Source organism: Acinonyx jubatus, chromosome D1 (assembly GCF_027475565.1).
Source record: "Acinonyx jubatus isolate Ajub_Pintada_27869175 chromosome D1, VMU_Ajub_asm_v1.0, whole genome shotgun sequence".
Lineage (NCBI taxonomy): Eukaryota > Metazoa > Chordata > Mammalia > Carnivora > Felidae > Acinonyx > Acinonyx jubatus.
Genome location: NC_069390.1, coordinates 107,031,090 through 107,051,633, shown reverse-complemented (window position 1 = coordinate 107,051,633; position 20,544 = coordinate 107,031,090). Strand labels below are relative to the sequence as shown.

Below are 20,544 nucleotides of genomic sequence, written 5' to 3'. Positions count from 1 at the left end.
CTACTAGGTATTTATCCACAGGATACAGGTGTGCTGTTTCGAAGGGACACATGCACCCCGATGTTTATAGCAGCACTATCGACAATAGCCAAAGTATGGAAAGAGCCCAGATGTCCATCAATGGAGGAGTGGATAAAGAAGACGTGGTATGTATATGTATATATATATATATATATATATATATATACACACACACACACACACACACACACACACACACACACACACAATGGAGTGTTACTCGGCAATCAAAAAGAATGAAATCTTGCCATTTGCAACTACGTGGATGGAACTGGAGGGTATTATGCTAAGTGAAATTAGTCCATCAGAAAAAGACAAATACCAGATGACTTAACTCATATGAGGCCTTTAAGAGACAAAACAGATGAACATAAAGGAAGGGAAACAAAAATAATATAAAAACAGCGAGGGGGACAAAACATAAGAGACTCATAAATATGGAGAACTGAGGGTTATTGGAGGGGGTGTGGAAGGGAGGATGGGCTGAATGGGTAAGGGGCACTAAGGAATCCACTCCTGAAATCATTGTTGCACTATATGCTAACTAATTTGGATGTAAAGTTTAAAAAATAAAAAACAAAATTTAAAAAAGTAAAAATAAAAACTCTTTTAAAAGGTTATCTATTTGACCAACCAACCGGCTCCATTACTTCTAGAAAGTACACTCACGCCCTGAGTGTCTGCTGATCCTCGGCCACTCTCCGACACGCTCTCGGACCTCTACTCTCACCGGCTGGGCTGTACCTGAGCAAGTGAAGCACTCTGTGCTATCCACAAATGTTCTGCGGTTACTCGATTTAATCATCTGTTATGCAAACCGATGAAACGGACTTAAGAGAAGATAGGTTTTTTTCTCTATAAATGAGGTTGAATGCTGTTGAAAGACTCAGTAGAAGTGGGCAAAATAATAAACATTGTAACAGATGTGACAGCTCAATAATAAAACCTTAGAAATAAAAACATCAAAACCTAAAACCTTAAAAAACCTTAAACCTGTGGAAGGTTCCATAGATGTCTTTAAGCTTTTGCTTCACTTTAAAGGAATGAAAACTGTAAAGACAAGGCAGACCGTGGACTCTCACAGAAAGGACCTACATCAAAATACTGGTGAGTAAATTTATATGTGAGGTAAAACAAAATGTTTACAATACACATGTATCTTTACTAATATTATCCCCAAATCAGTGACTTCTCAATAAGCAGCCAACCAGTGGATCCAACTACATCTCCTAAAATTGACTCTATTGTAGTTTTCTGCACTCAACTGATAAATTTTATTCTAGTTCTACATACCTGGAGTGACAATAATGCTGCTATCTTGCTACGAAGCAAATGTACGAATTCTACCTGAAAAGATCCAAGAATTGGTACTTAGAAGACCTCGAATACAACAAAATGTTCTATTTTATGATGTCGCACCACGAAACAGACTCTGTTAGCAGATTACTGGCCAAAATAGACATATCTCTTTGCCATTATCCTTACTGTAAGGGCATGAATATTACTGCATATAAAGGAGATAAAGAGTACACTTTAAAAACTGTCAGCAGACCCTCATTTGCCCAACTGACACAAAAGGGAATTTTGGCTCCCAAGAGACCTTGTAAGATGAGAAAATTACACAAATATAGGAATCTTCCGAACACAAGTTTGAGAAAATACTTAAGTGAAAACAGAATTTGATTATAAAAATGAACATGACCAAGTAAGGGAAAGCATTTATTTCTGGCCCACAAACCAGCAGACCTACTCATCCACAGAAGTTCTGAATGTTAGGGACACACTGGATAAAAAGAAAAATGAAGATGTGGCCCAATGCCATGCTGACTGTACTATAACGAAAATAACTGTCCAGGGCGCCTGGGTGGCTCAGTCAGTTGCGCGTCCGACTTTGGCTCAGGTCATGCTCTCACAGTCCGTGGGTTTGAGCCCTTCATCGGGCTGTGCTGACAGCTCAGAGCCTGGAGCCTGCTTTAGATTCTGTCTCTCTCCGTCTCTCTCTCTGCCCCTCCTCTGCTCACATGTGCTCTCTCTCCCTCTCTCTCCCCCTCTCTCAAAATAAACTTTGAAAAAAATGTTAAAATTTTTAAAAATAAGATAAAAATCTTAAAAGAAAAAAAGAAACCAATATGAAAAATATTTACGGATAAACCAACTTCTTATAAAATTAGTACTTCTCTAAATATCTCTGTGTTTAATGCCAGCAGTGATCTGTGCCCACTGTGGTAACCGTCTGGACAGTCTTTCCATGAATCTTGATGTGATACATATGGACTTTGCAGGGTGACAGAAGGTAACCAGACTTGCTATGGCTGATCAGTTTGTAATATATGTAAATATCAAATCATTACATCACACCTGAACTCAATATAATATTGTAAGTCAATTATACTCAAAAAAATTAGGAGTTCTCAGAAATTTTCTAGGAAAAGCAAGCAAGTCAAGAGCTAAATATAATCTCAAAGATTTTGGGCAAGGAGAAACAAAACAAACACTAAAAAAAAAAGGTTATGCTGACAAATTATTACTGGGATAGACACTGTAATACATTTCTTACAACAATTAAGGATGTCAAGGCTGAGAACATAGAGAAAAAAAGGACATAAGTCTGGGAGCCAGTTCCAGGTCGGGGGTAAAGAACCAGCAATTGCACAGTAGGAAAAAGCAAACAGCACACGGCCCAGGTGTGACACTGGGTAAATTCAAGAGGAAAAGCTGAGGTCACTTTTCTGGTGACCACTGGAAATCTTATTTTGAGGCCATGGGAATGTAACCTTCCTTTTGATACACCTTCCCGGAAGGAGCCCCAGAAGTAGCTCCCCCTTAGTAAGATGTCTCTACATGTACCCAGTGCTCAGAGTTAGAACACAGTCCGCATACGCTAGCCCCCAATCCTTCAGCCAGGCAAGAGCTGATGTTAATGCCATTTTTCATATGAGACAAAGGGCTCCAAATACAGTCAACTTTTTAAATAGCATGACAAACTTACCTGTCGAGTGAATATTCTTCCCCAAGTTAGAAAGATTCTCTACCCCTCAAAAACTCATTTACAAGAAAATCTGCTGTTCTTGTCATAATGTATAACATGGATGCTTTCCTGCTCTTACCAGGCCAGCTGTAACCAAGATCCCCACCATGCAAACTGGCAGCTAACAGTTATGTGCCTTCAGAGACACCAAGTGGAGACAACAAATACAGCAGATTATCGGTGCAGGTAAGGGGCACGTTGTCCCTTCTCTACAACTTTCGGCTGTGGGGGGACACTTAGTTCCCAGTCCTCCTATTTCCCCAAGAGGGGAGGGAATGTCCCCTGGAGTGAAAGTATAGAACATACCAGGCTTTCCTCCCCACCCCACTCCCACCCCTAACTTCCCAGGAGAGAAGGCCTGGCTTCCACTGAGTGGCTTGCCTGGGGCCATGCATCTGGCTGAGCTCTTTCCTCTCTCTTTCAGATCTAGCTGGCTTGCAGAACCTAATATATGCTCCTTCAAGTCCTGTTTTAGGGGAAGTCTCTGCCTCTATGAGGACGGTGTCCAGCCATCTGGCTGTGCCAGGGACAAGGACGACGTGTCTCTTAACTCAAAGGGGAAGTATTAACACGAACACGGCTACAGATCTAGGGCAGTCTGATCTCCAGTTATGTCTCCTTTCTCAGTTCAGTACACAGTTGAGAGGAAAGGACAAAGATGTTCTTTACTGATCCCCTAGAGCCATAAGCCAGTATTAAGAAGATAAAAATAAGCTAGACAAAGACCTTTTTCTTTTTCCTACCCATCCTCATTACTTTTTAAAGCATTTAACAAAAAATCCACACATGTAGCTGATACAATGGTTCCGTCTCATCAAATGACACCAGCTTGCTTGTCCCAGAATCAACATGATCACACGAGCTCAGCATGGGTTAACAAGCCAAAGCACTTGGGGCACCTGGGTGGCTCAGTCAGTTAAGTGTCTGACTCTTGGTTTTGGCCCAGGTCATGATCTCACAGTTCATGAGTTCCAGCCCCGCATCAGCCTCTGTGCTGACAGCCTGGAGCCTGCTTGGGATTCTCGCTCACTCTCTCTCTCTCTCTCAAAATAAATATCCTTTAAAAAAACAAATAAACAAACCAACCCCTAGTCAATAGTATCAGCCCTCAGCAACAAGATTAGATTTTGAGGCAACCTCTAGTTAGATCAGATGACCTCACATGTTAAGGGTTCTTCTGGACTTAAAGTTCTGATTTTTAACTAAAACTCTATCTGCAGTTTGCAACCATCACTGGAAATCACACTTTTCACATCTTCTTTAGCAGTTCAAGTAAAGTGCAGCGATACGAACAAGTCAATGAATACACATGAGCCACTTATTCTTTATCTGTAAAAATGAGGATATTACCGTGTACTGCTCAGGTGTCGTGAAGAGACCAAATCACTTAATATAGGTGAAAAAGCATCAAAATTCTGGACACGCACATTTCTGTTTTGTTTCCTTTCTGCGTGGCCGGCAGCTACCGCCTTCCGCCACTAGATGGCAGTGCTGCATGGGTAAGGCCAGTCTGGATTGTAGTCAAGGGCTTCAGGTGAAATGTGTGAAAAATCAAATTACAGGGGTTTTCCTGGCATCCGATAAGGTAATAGAGTTGTAGATAGCTAATAAAAATGTGTGAACGTTTACCTCTGACCCCAGACTGAGAGAAATAATCTCATCCTCAAAAGCAGAATGTGTGTCAATATGAGCAGGAATTCCTGGGACAGAAAATAAAATAACATGTCACTTCATTTTTCCTTTTAGCAGGTTTAAGATGACTCTAAATACAGCCTCTCATTACTATGGTTGAGAACACTGTGTGATAATCGGGAGTGGAGGATAATTTTAGTTAAAAGGAAACATTTAGGGTGAACGTGACTAAACAAAATCAAACTAAATCTCAACTAAAAATATCTTAACTTCATGATGAAGTGCCACTGGCACTCAATTTTGAAACCAAAACGTGAGAATCACTGCTGACCTAGGACAATGACCCGGTCCCAGCCCGAGAGAAAGGTGTGAAAGATAAATACCAAAGTCATGTTCTCCTTGAACACTGGATCCCCAAGTACACGCAGGGCAAAAGCGACAGCCAGGTGTGAGGACCAAGCCTATCAATAATGCTTCCACTACCCATTTCTCATCTATGTTAATTGAGTATTTCCTAGAAAAAGGAACTTTGCCACATGGTATGAGTACATAAAACAAGTAAGATGTACCCCTGTCCTCAAGGAACATAGAGACCAAGAACACTGATAGGTAAACAGGCAATTATAATACATTGTGATAAAAGCAGGGAAAAAAAACAAAACCCCACAATGTCTGACATTAGTCAGATCCTTAAGACCATTTCGTTACTACAAACATCAAATGAAGATGCTAATAAATGCAAAAAAATCAGGACCCTAAAGATTTTTTCACTGACGTACCATCCTAGAATTGTCTTCACCTTCTGAGGGGAAAGAAGAGAGAGACCAGGTATCTGTAAATTATCTGGAACCTCTATCACACTTGTCTCCTATGTCCTTAAAACAATCTCCCCTCTCTCTAAATGAAACGTAGAGAAGTGAACAAAAAAAGAAATCACAAAAAAAAAAAAAAAAATCACACAGCAACTATGTCAGCCTGCTTACCTACACTTTGAGAAGCAAGTTCCTCAAGGGATTAAAGTTTGCCTTACATGTAACAAACACAAGCAAATTACTGTGAAGAGATAGTTCAAGATAAAAAATAATATCTTTGATTTTAGGGAGTTGCATACTCTACTTCGTTATGAAATATGTGGTTGGAGTATTAAAATAAGAAGCACTCACCATGTCCAGGTTCATACTGGTTTACAGTCAACTGATCGGGTTTGTGTTTAATGTAACCTTCTTTCAACCATTTCTCCAAAATGCCATCACAAATGTCAGGAAGACCTGATGTCGGTAATCATAAAGGTGAAACATATTAAAATATTTACTTTGCATGTTTCATTCAAGAATAAAGTCACTGTGAAAAAAATCACGCAGCTTTTAATTTCGCAGTCAGATCCAAATGCAGCAATAGACCCATAACGCAAAACAAAATAAAAATAAAAACAAAACCTTCTTGAGAAGCTTCTGAAGTTATTTTATTGATTTTAATCAATAAAGTATCCAAAAGAACACTTGTGCTGACAATTTTGGTATTTTGTAAAACAGCAATAAGATTATAAAAGTTACTGTTATATACTAGAAATTAGCCTGACCGCTCTTTTTAAATTATTTTAATTATTTTAAATTAAATTTAAATTTAACTTAGTTATTCCAAGTCATTTCCCTTTAGAAAAACACAGTTTTCAGGGCACCTGGCTGGCTCAGCTGATAAGATCATGAGACTCTTGATCTCTGGGTTGTGAGTTCAAGCCCCATGTTAGGTACAGAGATTACTTTAAAAAATAAAATATTTAAAAAACAAAAACAAAACACAGCTTTCAAAGTAGAACCAACTTACTTTCACTGGAGTCAAAAATAACAGAAAGTTAAAAGTTTTACAGCATCAAATGTTGGCGTGGCGGGTGGGAGAGGAGGTACACGCTTGGTAAGAATATGTCGACACAGCTGCTTTAGGGGGCAATTTTTCAGTGTCTACTAACATTTTTAAATGAACACAACCTTGATCTAACTATTCTACTTCTCCTGACTTACTGCATGACAGGCGGGCACAAAGACACTCACAGCAGCACTATTTATAACAGCTAACAACTAGAAACAACCTAAATGTCTACCAACAGGGAACTAACTGAATAAGCTACCGCTAAACACTAAATAAAATTATAAAGCTGTATTAGATCTCCCAGACATTTAACGAAGGGAAAAGAACAAGCAGAAGGATACACGTAATATGTGAACATACCACATATAATCACAACATAGTGAGTATGACATACTAACAACTATCTACCTTTACAGGTGTCCCTGGTGGGATGTAAACTCATTTGTTACAGGACTGGAATAAAATGTACTAGCCGGTTAACAGTACTACTTCTGAGAAGTATGAGACTAAGGATGGTGTTCAAGAGGGACTTCAGCCTTGGCTATATGTATCCAGTTTTGATAACAAAACTGCACTACGTATGTAATTTAAATGTTTTAAATTTAACCAGTTATCTCACCAGTTTACCTAGAAATGACAAATGAAACATACTATGACATCCTTCCAATAGATTAAGTCTTTCTTTTCTGACTCAGCATTTGTCACCGATTCACAATTACTTACCCCCAGGTAATGGCTTGCCTCTATCCACATTGTTGTTTTCATAGTGGAATTCATAACCAAAGTGCTTTACTCTTCTGTGCTTTAAAGATTTTTGAACTATACGAAGAGAAGAAAATAAACTACTTGAGAGAAAAAGAATTGCATTTCTTTGTATATTCGAAGTCAAAATTGTGAGTGAAGATTCCCTTAGTAATAGTAATTTTTGCTAACTGCTAAATTATTGTCGTTAATAAAATTAACCACTCTACCTCATCTCTGCTACATTTTCAGTCTAAAATTGTGACAATCCCTTTTTTCACTCCAGTCAACTTTAAAGAGTTAAACACAAACACTGCCAATCACAAGACAATTAAAGATCCGGAAAGAGTCAGGGTAACTAATTTGCAAGACTCTCCAGGAGGCTCTTACTGCATTGTGAACTGGTGATTCCTCACAGGAAATGTGCCTTAGAGGGGAGAGGATCAACTAAGATAATACATGTGAAAGGGCTTATCTGTGTTAGCTCTACAAAAGTTAGCTAATAAATATTAATTAGTTTGGAGCTTAAAATTGATAGTTATATAAATGTCATTTATGATTAATGCTCCTAAGAATTATTGGTATGACTTGCCTAATATTAGATCTAGGCTACTTCCAATAATTTTGAGAAAATATTAGAAGTTTTAATAAAGCAAAGGAGGAGGAGGAAAGAAGGAGCAGTAACGTGGTATTTTGCAGAGACACTTAAATAACACATTTTAAAAGTTTTACTTACCATTTTGATTGCCTGTATCTTCTGTCCAGTTAATACTTTCCAAAAGCATTTTCTCATCCTCAGAAGAAATAATTTCTTCTACTACCATGAGGCCTGGAGGTAAGGCCTGAAGCCCCAACTCTTTCCATTGTGCTGTGGGAAGCCAAATTAAAAGTCACATACAAAACTTACAGTTTCTAAATACAAATAATTCTGTCCATAGCCATTTATGAGATCCTAAAATTCCCAATCCTCATATTCATAAATAAGAACACTAGAGGCACATGACATAGGAAAATATAAAAATAAAGACCAAGATAAAAATCATGGTACATTTTATCCACTACAGTTACCAACAGCAAATAAAACAATATTTACTTCAATATTATTTGAACACAATTGAGGTTTTTTTTAATTTTTTTTAACATTTATTTATTTTTGAGAGACAGAGTATGAGCAGGGGAGGGACAGAGAGAGGGAGACACAGTCACCGAAGCAGGTTCCAGGCTCTGAGCTGTCAGCACAGAGCCCCATGCGGAGCTCTAACTCACAAACCGCAAATTCATGAGCGAAGTCAGATGCTTAACCAACTGAGCCACCCAGGCACCCCACGACTGAGCTTTTTAAATCTCACTAGGAAACAAGGTTTTTCATAATATCTACAATATGCTCCTCTATTTAAAAGCTAGATTGTCTGTAAATATTGAAAACACAAATTTAAATGCTCATTTTGGCCCTTAGGTTCTTGATACTAACTATGGTCAAGTAACAGAAAAAGGTAAAACAACAAAAAACTTATTCTAAAGAAATAAAAATATCATTGTAGAATTGATGCATTAAGGAATTATTTGGTATACATTAAAATAATTTAAGTCCTTGTGTCCTTAAAGTTTAAGATAGATGCAACCGTGAAAGAAAAAAAAGATAGAATTTATGATTAAAGGGAACAGTGCAATTCACATTTATCATTAGGGAATCTCACTGTTCATGTTAGACGTGATTTCTAAAGCTTTTCTGCTGAAGAGTTTTCATCTTTGAATCATGTAATATAAAAATTCACTACAATAATAATATAAATGTCTACTAGATTTTATTACTATTTCAGAAATACAAATAGTGAATAACCTGATAAATATTTACCAAAGTGTTTACTGTGTGTCAGGCATTATATTATTTGTTTAAATTATGTACGAAACACTTGGGGAAAATTCCTTAAAGATAGGCAATTTATAGTATAAGAAATTCATACTTAGTTTTCTAAAAATACATTTAAAAAAAGATTAAAAATACCCCTTGTATTTGTTACTCCATGGCTCTCTGGTGGTGATTATCAGAACATCTGTGACACACCTCTATTGTCTATTCATTTCTACCAAGAATTATCTCCAAGGTGGGGGCACCTGGGTGGCTCATTTGGTTAAGTGCCCAACTCTTCATTTGGGTTCAGGTCATGATCTCACAGTTCCCGAGTTCAAGCCCCACATCAGGCTCTCCGCTGACAGCATGTAGCCTGCTTGGCATTCTCTCTCTCCTGTCCCCCTTTGCCCCTCTCCTGCTCATACTCTCTCTCAAAATAAATAAACTTAAAAAAAAATGTTTTAAAAAGTATTTTTTCCAAGGTTATAAACATGATAACAACAGTCTTGAAAGTACATCTGTATCTAACACGGGATTTCAAATAAAGAACACTCTAGAACTCACTTTGGGCAATTTCTTACAGGGTGTTCAACATACTGACTAGGAGAAAACCCAAAGACAGTATTTTCTAATTAAAACTTACGCCCAAACCATTCAGTTTTCAAAAGCCAATCATAAACACATACTAGATATGTTTTTTTTCAATCTGCAAAGCTTAAGCCAGATTTTAAACTAAACACATACAGATACTGAAAATTATAACACCTAAAATAGATCTTTAAAAAGTTTTAAAAAGTTTCCTTTGAGTCTTACTTTACCAACACATAAATTTGGTCAGATTATGCTCACCTACCAGTCCCCAGGATACCTGAACAAAACATGACATTGTCTGAAGAGGTGACAAGTTAGGGGCACGTGGATGGCTCAATAACGTAAGTGTCCAATTCTTGGTTTCAGCTCAGGTCATGATCTCATGGTTCGTGAGATTGAGCCCCATGTCGGGCTCCTCGCTGCAGTGTGAAGCCTGCTTGGGATTCTCTCTCTCTCCGTCTCTCTCTGCCCCTCCCCTGCTTGTACTCTCTCCCTCTCTCAAAATAAATAAATAAACTTAAAAAAAAAAAAAAAAAGAGGTGGCAAGTGAATTTAATAGGAGATCAGATGTCTAAGTCAAAGTTCATCTCATTTCCATGGGACAAGGGTGAAGAGACATAATAATCTCCCTAGCAGCTTTGTAAATCAGCCTATAAAGCTTTTATTTAAATTAGTTACCTTAAATAAAATTAAATTAAAAAATCATTTCCTCAATCCCACAATCATGTTGGACAGTGCCACTATGAACGTGTGAACATCTGCATCATCACAGCGAGTTCTACTGGACGCTGCCACTATAAAGCTTTAGGGGTCTGGCGGCTAACGGGTAGCCTCCGTAAATGGAAGTGTGGCACACAGTCATCTGGATCACAATTAATTCTAAAGTGCTACACTGAAAGCTTCTGGGTAGATTGCAAAACTGGTCATCTGAATCCTCACCATTAAATTTTGAAAAACACAGCAGGATTCCAAACTACCTGACATACATAATTCACACACTGTTGGGCTGGTAGGCCCAGCTCCTTAAAGGGAGGCTATGTCTAATTCACGTCCCTTCAGCTACTTACCCCATGCCTGGAACAAACTAGGTGCGTAAAGAGGGTTTGAAAAGAAAGAGGGGGCACTTAACTGATGTCCTGTTTGGTTTCACAAAAACCACACCTCCTCACTTAGGTATGAAGAGAAAACTCACCCAAAAGCAACAACTATGTTTTAAAAGATGCCCATATGCTAATACCTTTTTCCACAAAATTGAAGTACAGAATGATCTTTTGTCCTAAATCATCCACTATTTCTTTTCCGTTGAGGGTGACATAGGCTTTCTTGGATTCTTCTGCAGTTTTGTAGCTCACAAATGAGTAGGGCTTGTTAGGAGGCATTAAGAGAGCATCTACTGGTCCACACGTCTCTAACACTGGGAGCAGCTGGTTCCTACTCACACCATTACCCAATCCACCATTGGCCACAACCAGGCTCTTTGAAAGACACACACACACACACACACACACACACACACACACACACACACACAAACAAAAAACAGGAGCAATTAGTATCAACCCATTTATTTTCAAATAAGATTTGAAATTTTATTTTCAAATAAAAATAAGGCTATTTTTAAATTAGATTTTTACAAAGGTGTAATTAAGATGGAAAAAAAGGTCTCCTTATGGCGGTTATTTGGTTTTCTAATTTCATACACAGTATGTAAAACAATTTATTAAACACTGAGGATTAAAAAGTACACCTATGTGTAAATAATAGATGATTCTTAAATAGCCCTTTCAGCAAAATATTCCTTTTTTAATGGCCACACAAATTAAAATAACATTTATTACTGTTTATAAGTTTAACACAATGAAAGAGAAAGGAGGTAGAGAAGGAATAAGAAGTTACATAATACTTTTTGCCAGACCTTACACCATGGATGCTTTTACCCACTTAATCCTCGTTAACATAAGCTTCACAACAAGCCTACAAGGTGGTTAATGTTAACGCCGCTTCACAAAGGAAGAAATTGAAGAGATGAAAAGTAGGTTAAGATAGTGATTAGGGGGAGTTGTGTTTCCAACCTATACTTCTGTCATTTTCCAGAATCCACACTTTTGACATAACCATGCTACAATGTCTACTAAAAACTGAAGTAAAGGTACTGACTCAAGGAAAAATCAACCACAGCTTCTGCTGAACATAAACAGGAAAATTTTCCTCTGTGTCTGAGTAATTCAGCCATTTTACAATTAAAACTTTTTCCTTAGTAAGCTTCCTGATTCCTGCCTGTTATTTGCAGTCCTGCGTTAAACTTTATTTCAGAGATTTGTTTGAGGGGTGGGAGTGGGAGGGAGGGGAGAGGCTTCCTGTTTTTATTCTGATGCTTATGGCCCAGCACCTCTTATAATCACAGCACCCCTTAAAAAACATTCTGCTGGGGCGCCTGGGTGGCTCAGTCGGTTAAGCAACCAACTTTGGCTCAGGTCATGATCTCGCAGTCCGTGAGTTCGAGCCCTGCATTGGGCCATGTGCTGACAGCTCGGAGCCTGGAGCCTGCTTCAGATTCTGTGTCTCCCTCTCTCTCTGCCCCTCCCCTGCTTGCACTCTGTCTGTCTCCCAAAAATAAATAAATATTTAAAAAATAAAAATAAAAAATACTGTGGAGAAAAAATAAGCAAGCCCAAATAAGAACACATTTTGGAAGCCATAAATGTGGGATTAAAGCTTCTAGAAATCCTAAGAAAACAGATCTACTAGAAACAAGCCTCTAAGGCAGGAAAGAAACTTAACCCATTTCTTTCCTTACCACTTCTCTTCACGACCCCGGAAGGAAAAGAAAGCAAGTTGCACTTGGGAGACGATGAGAAGAGAGCAAGCCAGCTTCATCTTCTGAGCGTCCCACAGCCTCGGTGGCTCTTGGCACAAACAGTAAAGTGTGTGCAGGCAAACCACTTGTAATGTTATGTATTTTATCCTCTTTACAGGATTTTAGTTTAATTCTCTGAAGTCATTGATATGGTGCTTAATGAAATCTAAGTATGGGCCTTTTCCTCGCTCATTTAAATCCCCCTCAACAGAGCACTCATTTGTCAACCTTAACTCGTCACAGGAGACAGCGTGATCATGACGTAAGGGAGGAGAACTGGTCCGAGAGTCAAGAAACCCAAGTTTTAATCCCAGCTTCATCTTCTCAAAGACATGTCTCTCTCCTGCTTTCAGTTACATGATGGATGAGCTTCCTTCCTACTCTTTACAACCAGAAAAGATATTTGATATTCACATGGCATTTTAATGCCTAGTAAGTACCATCACATACATGTTCCCTTTAGCATCTAACAATCCAACAGAATAAAAAGGATGCAGGAACAGGTCTTTACAAATGAAGAGAGCTGAGATCAGAGGCACTGCCCGTGTCCAAGTAAGAGGAGAAGCTAAGAGGTAAAGTAAGTTCTTCTTAACCCACAGTCCAAGACGTCTCATAGTCCCATATATACATGGATATGGATATGATTGAATTACGATCATCGGAAAATGAAAAGGCTTTGTAAATAAGGTCTAATAAGTTAAAAATGTTTTATAGCATATGATCAAAATACTTTATAACAAAACTGAAGTCAGGCATAGAGGGGAGAAGACTGAATTAGGTTACAAAAGACCTAACTCTAGTCTCCTGTTCAGCCACACTGTATCAAAGGATGCATCACAACCTCTCAGAACCTTAGTTTTCTCAACTATCATGTAAGAATTCTTAAGGAATTAAATATAATAATGAATGTAATGACACTCTGTAAACCATAAACAGTTATACAGTGTATATATACAGTGTATCATTAATATGCACCCATAATTCAACCAACACAATCAATGGAAATTCAAAGTATGTCCCCAAATCCAAGGTTAGCAGGTACTACCGTATGCACATTTGGTAGAGATGTATCACATGACTGAACAATCATAGCCACCTTCTCTGAGCAATTACTAATGAATATTACTGTAACAATAACATGGCAATACGTTTACATTCAAATAATAGTTTTAGGTCACCTGGGTGGCATACAATACTGTCTCAATGCCTTCATGTCTCAGCAAAGTATGCCTGGCTTTAATCTGTTTCCTTAAGAACTTCTTCTCAGTTTTATTCAGTTTGTAATTACTTTGATGGTTGCTGTCCATGGCAGTACTAAAAAAAAAAAAAAAAAAAAAAAAGATACAAAATGTCAACCTTAAGAATCCCAAAGGGAATTCTAATGATGCTATGCATATATTCTATAGTTTATAGATACTTCTATGTGACAATTTTTTAAAATGTTTACTTTACTTTTCACCAACCAAGAGAAGTGAAAACAAACAGATGCCTGGACAACAAAGACATATTTAAGAAGGTAACAAAGAAGCAAGGATATCTAAGAGTATCTCTGGAGGTTCTACAAAACTTTCCAATGCTTTAGCTCTATTAAATGCACTCTATCACCCACAGGTATATATCCCCTTACTTATGACGGCCTAGGTAAAATGTGCCACAGACAAATTTCACAAACATAATGTTAGGAGAGAAGAAAAAAAAAAAAAGAAACAAACGAAACAAAAAAATTCACAGAATATATAGTACGATTCTAGTGACATACCTTCAAAACCCAAAATAAGCCATATATTGTTTAGAAATACATACAGAGCAAAATGCAAGGAAAAGCAAAGAAATAATAAACAGAAAATGCAGGAGAAAAGTTATTCCTGCAGGGGAGGAGAGGAAGGTGATATAAAAGGCACATACAAAGCATCAAGGTCTTTCTTAGGTTACATGGAGGTTCAGGTATATTTTATTTTTAAGCAGTACATGTTATACAATTCTATAGTTTTTAAATACAGACATAAGAACCCCTAGAACTGTGTTTGCCTTCTACTAAAATATGCCAGTCAGCAAGTCGTTACCGAGCACTTTCCCAAAAAGGCCTTCACACGACCCAAATCAGGACCCTACGTCATGCTTTATTACAGTAGCCTACTTATTTCAGTCACAGAATTTAACATAAGTTGTGATGATTCCTTTGTTGGCTTAATTGCCCCCTCAGGAGGTAAACCCCAAGACAGCAGGTGCTCAAGGAAAATGTGTGGAAGGGATAAACGGATGATGATGGGCAAATACACACGTGCCTACGGACGGTCTCAGCGCGTGCAGCCCACAACTATAACAGGCAGCTTACACGTAGCTCAGGAAAACACACAGACGCTAAGCAATGAAAGAATGACACATCTTTCTACAATTGTTAGCTGTACAGTCTTCAGATGTGCCGTGAATTAGAAGAAAAATAAGATTGATGTTAACTGGAAATATCTGGGGGAACTTCAAATCAGAAGCCGACTTGAGCTGAGCACTGAAGGACAGGAGGAACACAGAGCCATTTGGAAGGAGGGTATCGAGCGAGACAACAGAAGCTCAACACAGAATTGGATGCGTCTGGCAAAGGCAGGGAGAGGTAGGCAAAATTTTAGAGCAGGGAATGCTGGCTGATCTGCTGATCCCACTCGTCACCCACTTGAAAGCCTCCAAAGTTAGCAAACAACATAAATGTAGGAAGTTAAATAAAATCATACTCCAAAACAGCTCATAAACAGCCCAAACTCTAATTAGCCATCTTCACGTCTAGAGAGAAAATGCTGAGTCAGCTGAAACAACAGCCAGGAAGGAGCTTACCTGGCACACGGAGTGCGCGTGAGAGAGGGAAGGCCGCGACAACAGGCGGGCTGCACAGCGCAACAGGGGAGGGGGAGGCAAGAGGACCTTCGATAATCCAGCCCACCAGGTGGAAACCGACAGGAAGATCGGGGTGGAGGAAGAAGAAAGGAAAGAAGAAGAAGAAAGGAAAGGAGGGAAGAAAGAAGAAAGGAAACAGGGACAGGGGAGGACACGGGGAAAGTTCTAGTACGATCAGGAGGGCCTGGTGACTCCCCAGACGTGAGGGAAAGAGGAAACAGGCCACTCACTAACACGGCAGAGTCTCAGGCTAGTGATGGCACTCGGACACCGGGCTGACTCCAGACATCAGAAGAAGGTCAGGACGAGACGGTAGTGGGTAGGATTTAGGACAGAACGTGTGTGAGGTCGTGGCGAGGTACGGAGTTGCGGTGCCTGGCTGGCGGGCGACGGTGTGAAGTGGCTAAAAGGAGAAGGAACCAGGTGAGAGAGGAAGCTTTCGGTGTCCTCAACAGACAGGCAGAGGACAGCTGAATGGGTATTTTTAAAACTGCACGAATTACAATGATCTGTTTCCAGCATCTGGTCCCTTCCACTGGACTACACGCTCTCTGAGGACCAGGATTACATGGCCTCCCCGGAGCCTCTGTCACTGCTAAGGGACAGTGTAACACAGTGTTCAGGGGTCCCAGTTGTCCACTCAAATCTCCGCTCTACCACTTATTAGCAGTATGATCCTGGGTGAGTTATTCATTTCTGTGCTTAGGCTCCCCACCTGTAAAATGGGGATAACAGTGCCTGTTCCCGGCACGTAACTCCACCTAAACCCTGCACTAAAAAATCTGACCAAACTCTTCTGTGGCTTCCAGCAGCATAAAGCCAGGATGTCTCCAGCACCCCCATTAAAAGCCTGCCTGAGAAAACTAAAAATGCTGCCAGGAAAGTATGCCATTTGTTCCAGCAACACCTGTCAACAGACCCCTACCTCCCCTTCTTAAAGTATTTATTGAAAGGGAACTACAGTTGGAATATGTATCTCTTGCTGCTCAGAAGTGTTGCTCTCTGCTCAGAAGTGTTGCTCTCAAGGACCTAAGAGCCATTCCTTTGGAATGTAGTCATCGGGAAGGATGGAGCCTCTGTCCCAGTCTCCATGGTAGGACAGAATCCTAACTTTGATAACTGCTAGCAGCAAACACGGCTGGCTGGTATTGCATTTGCACGGACCAATCCTTTGTAATTCTTCTCTGGCCCTACGGAGTCCCTGCTCTGCTCTCCCTTCCTAGTCTCCCTTTAAAACATCCGAATCATTTCTCACAAACTGGAACGGAGCTGAGCTCTTTCTCCTACTGTCAGTAGTTACTAATTAAAACCTGTTTTCACCACTTTAGTGTCTGGCTGTGTTAATCTCTGACACTATGTCACAAATTTCTTAAAAGGATTAAATACGCCTATTAATAATTATTTGGTGACTTCCAGAAGAGCCAGATCAGAATGGTTTAGGAAGACAAAGGAAAGCTGAGGGCCCTCAAAGAACTATCTCATTGCCATTCTATCCCAAGATCATGATCTTTGGAACGGCATTTTTGCAGTGTGAAATGGAAAACAAGGGATGAACGCATTAAGATTTTTTTTTTTTCTTTACATGCCACATGAGCAAAGACTGCAAAGTGGAAGAAATGAGAAAGAAAAGATGCTGGATACATGTTCGTAAAAGTATGACACTGAGAGCCCAGTGCCAGCAGATGGAGCCTCATGACCACACTCTGTCATCCTCTTTCCCTTCCTCCCTCAAACAACATTATTACACTTGAAGAAAGACAAATCCAGGTAGCCACGGAGGCCTCGTTTCTTCCCGTTACAGTGACGTGGCAATGCGCTGGCCCAGCAGGTCTGAGTCACCTCAACCAGGAGCAGGCTGCTAGCAGCTGCTGAGGTCTGGAGGTGCCCTCTTTCTAAAAAACCCACTTCCCTCACCAAGAAATTTCTACCACTGCACAAAGGTTTGGATGCTGCTTGCCATGTTGTGGGAGTGTGACGGGAGTGAGATCGCGATTTACCAGACAGCCTACTAGCCATGGTGAGTCCAGTCTAATCAAAGTCTAAAGCACATTCTCTGTAGGACACAAGAGTTTGGAGATCACACAGACTCTGCTAGTAAGCTGAACCCCGACATATCCTATTGGATATCCCCCTAAGTGGTAACAGCAGTATGTGTCATCCTCCTTGAACAACGGGGTGCCTATAATTAACCAAAGAAGTATAGAAAAATGTTCCTGGTGGCATGTGGGTGGCTCAGTCAGTCAAGCATCGGACTTTGAATCAGGTCATGATCTCATGCTTTGTGAGTTCAAGCCCTATGTCGGGCTCTGTGCTTACAGTTCAGAGCCTGGAGCCTGCTTCAGATTCTGTGTCTGTGTGTGTCTCTCTCTCTGTCCATCTCTGGCTCGTGCTCTGGCTCTCTTTCAAAAATAAAAACGAAAGAAAGAAAGGAAGGAAGGAAGGAAGGAAGGAAGGAAGGAAGGAAGGAAGGAAGGAAGGGGGAGGGAGAGAGAGAGAGAGAAAGAAAGAAGGAAGGAAGGAAGGAAGGAAGGAAGGAAGGAAGGAAGGAAGGAAGGAAAGAGAGAGAAAGAAAGAAAGAAAGAAAGAAAGAAAGAAAGAAAGAAAGAAAGAAAGAGAGAGAGACAGGGAGGGAGAAAGAAGGAAAGAAAAATGCTCCTGTGCTTGTAGGCAAATTCCTATCAAATGAGCCCTGTTTATAAACTACCTCACAGGTATATAGGCTGCACACACAAATCTCCAGAACATACAAGATTAGTGGTAAGGGTTGCCTCCAGGAAGGGGAAATGGGTAGATGGGTACAGGAATGAGAGGGGGCTTTCTTCTTTCATAACTTTTGAATTTAGCAGCTATTCAAATTGCATTCCTACTAAAAAAGAAAATTAAAGGGACACCCAGGTGGCTCAGTCGGTTAAGTGTGGGACTGTGGCTCAGGTCATGATCTCACAATTTGTCATTTCAAGCCCTGTGTCTGAGCTGACAGCTCAGAGCCTGGAGCCTGCTTCAGGCTCTGCGTTTCCCTCTCTCTCTGCCCCTCCCCTGCTTGCACTCTGTCTCTCTCTCAAAAATAAATAAACATTAAAAAAAATTTTTTTTAATAAAAAAGAAAATTAAAAACCTTTTTTTGAAAGAGTGAATGGGTAAGGGTGAGGGGAGACAGGAGGAATAGAGGGAAAAAAAAGAGAACCTTAAGTACGTTGCATGCCCAGCACCGAGTCCAACTCAGGGCTCAGTCTCACCACTGTGAGATCCTAACCTGAGCCAAAATCAAGAGTAGGAGGCTTCACTGAGCCACCCAGGTGCCCTGAAAATTAAATTTTTGTAATGTTTATTTTTGAGAGAGAAACTGAGTGGTGGAGGGGCAGAGAGAGACAGAGATCTCAAGCAGCCAGCCTGATAATGGGCTCCAACTCACAAGATCATGACCTGAGACGAAACCAAGAGTCAGATGCTTAAATGACTGAGCCACCCAGGTGCCCCTGAAATTGTAAATGGTTGTCATTTCACTTGTCACTTGTCATTTCACTGTTTTAATTCTTTGAAGAACACCTACTCTGTATTTTCTTACTTTGAAGAACAACTACTCATTATTTTCCTCTCTTCTTCCTCTAACTTAACAGAAAATAAAATAAATAAAACAAGAAAAGTCTGTATTTTGTCTGTATTTCGTCCCTAGGATCTAGGGACACCTGGCTGGCTCAGTCAGTTCAGCGTCCCATTCTTGATTTTGGCTCAGGTCATGATCTCGCTGTTCATGAGACCCGGCCCCACATGGCGCTCTGTGCTGACAGCGAGGAACCTGCTTGGGATTCTTTCTCTCCCTCCCTCTCTCTCTCTCTCTCTCTCTCTCTCTGTCCCTCCTCCACTCGTCCCTCTCTCTGTGTCTCAAAATAAACTTTAAGAAAAAAAAAAAGTAAGGAAAACAACAACAACAAAAAACAGGATCTGGCAACAAGTAACCACCCAATAAACGTTTACTGAGTAGGCCTATACTCACTAAATTTACCTAACCTTGCCTTCTACCCTCCCAAGCCACTCAGAATTCTGAGTCTGGCGGCCCTCTTCAATGTTTCACTAATGCGTAGTGTATCTCTATCTGTGCAGTTTTCAGATTGTATCACAACTACCCGTCTGCGTGATGGGTTCGCCCAGAAAAATGCTGTCTACTTGAGGTCACAGAGAAAGTGCCCGGCAGACAGCGGGAATCGGTAAACGCCCGTAAAACGAAATCAACTAAAACCAGAGCCTGGCACCACCAACGGCCAAAAGGCCTCCGGGATTGCTCAAACTGGAGCACAGGAAGAGCGAGCTGTGTGAGCCGCCCAACCCCACGAGCAACGCCCTTCTTTCAATGCACAGGTCGGACAAGCCCTAATCGCGCCAGACGAACACTCCCCAGGCCGCGACCGCCAGTCCCCAACCCCACAGCAAACCCAAGAGCGACACCGAAGTCACGTGAGCATCCGCACCGCGCACACACACACGTGCACCTCACACAGCGACACGACCAGACGACGCACAGACACCCCGCAGCCCACGGACCGTCCCAGGGGCCCGCTCCGGCCACCCCTCCCCTCCCTGCGTGCCGAGGCCCACGGGGTGAGGCGGTCAGAGGAGACCGGAAAAGGCCGACAGGACAACGCAGCGTTGCAGCCACCCCTCCCGCCTCTGACAAGTGCCTCACATCTCCGCCACGGCCCAGGTTGGGCTCTCACCGCGCCGGCGCCCTCTCCTTCGCCAGCCTCACCGGTTTGTCCCCGAAAGCGGCGGCGGCTACAGGCGCATCCCCTCACCTGGGCGCAGCCATGTTGGAGGAAACTGCACTACATTTCCCGTGAGTCTGCGGGGCGGCGAGGAGCGCTCCCACAATCCCCTTCGCCGCCCCGAGGGCCTCGGCCACTCCCCCGGCCTAGGTCCGCCGCCCGTAAATGGCTGTGTGGTACCATCAAGGTGTGGTTATCTTATTCTCGGGAATAGTGAGGGTTGGGAGTGCTCCTTACTTTGCATAGCTCCCCAGGTGGGCACTGCCAAGCCGGTTGTGTCCCTCGGTCCCTCAATGATGCTCCCCCTTTC

The 20,544-nt window shown here is 41.1% G+C and overlaps 1 protein-coding gene across 16 annotated transcripts in view; it reads right to left on the bottom strand.

Moving 5' to 3' along the window:
- Positions 1-20,322, bottom strand: part of ALKBH8 (alkB homolog 8, tRNA methyltransferase) — a 60,440-nt gene extending 40,118 nt beyond the window's left edge. The window contains exons 1-8 of one of the 16 annotated variants that reach the window (XM_027036412.2): positions 20,265-20,322; positions 15,705-15,877; positions 13,767-13,902; positions 10,969-11,206; positions 8,025-8,156; positions 7,271-7,366; positions 5,845-5,949; positions 4,679-4,749 (exon numbers count right to left, since the gene is read on the bottom strand). In XM_027036412.2, coding sequence (XP_026892213.1) covers positions 4,679-4,749; positions 5,845-5,949; positions 7,271-7,366; positions 8,025-8,156; positions 10,969-11,206; positions 13,767-13,895 — 771 coding nt within the window. In that variant the 5' untranslated portion in view covers positions 13,896-13,902; positions 15,705-15,877; positions 20,265-20,322. Of the gene's footprint in view, positions 1-4,678; positions 4,750-5,844; positions 5,950-7,270; positions 7,367-8,024; positions 8,157-10,968; positions 11,207-13,766; positions 13,903-15,704; positions 16,102-20,155 lie in introns of those variants that run through there. The other 15 variants (XM_027036409.2, XM_027036410.2, XM_053204165.1 and 12 more) reach the window with 15 other exon arrangements.
- Positions 20,323-20,544: the final 222 nt, after the last annotated feature.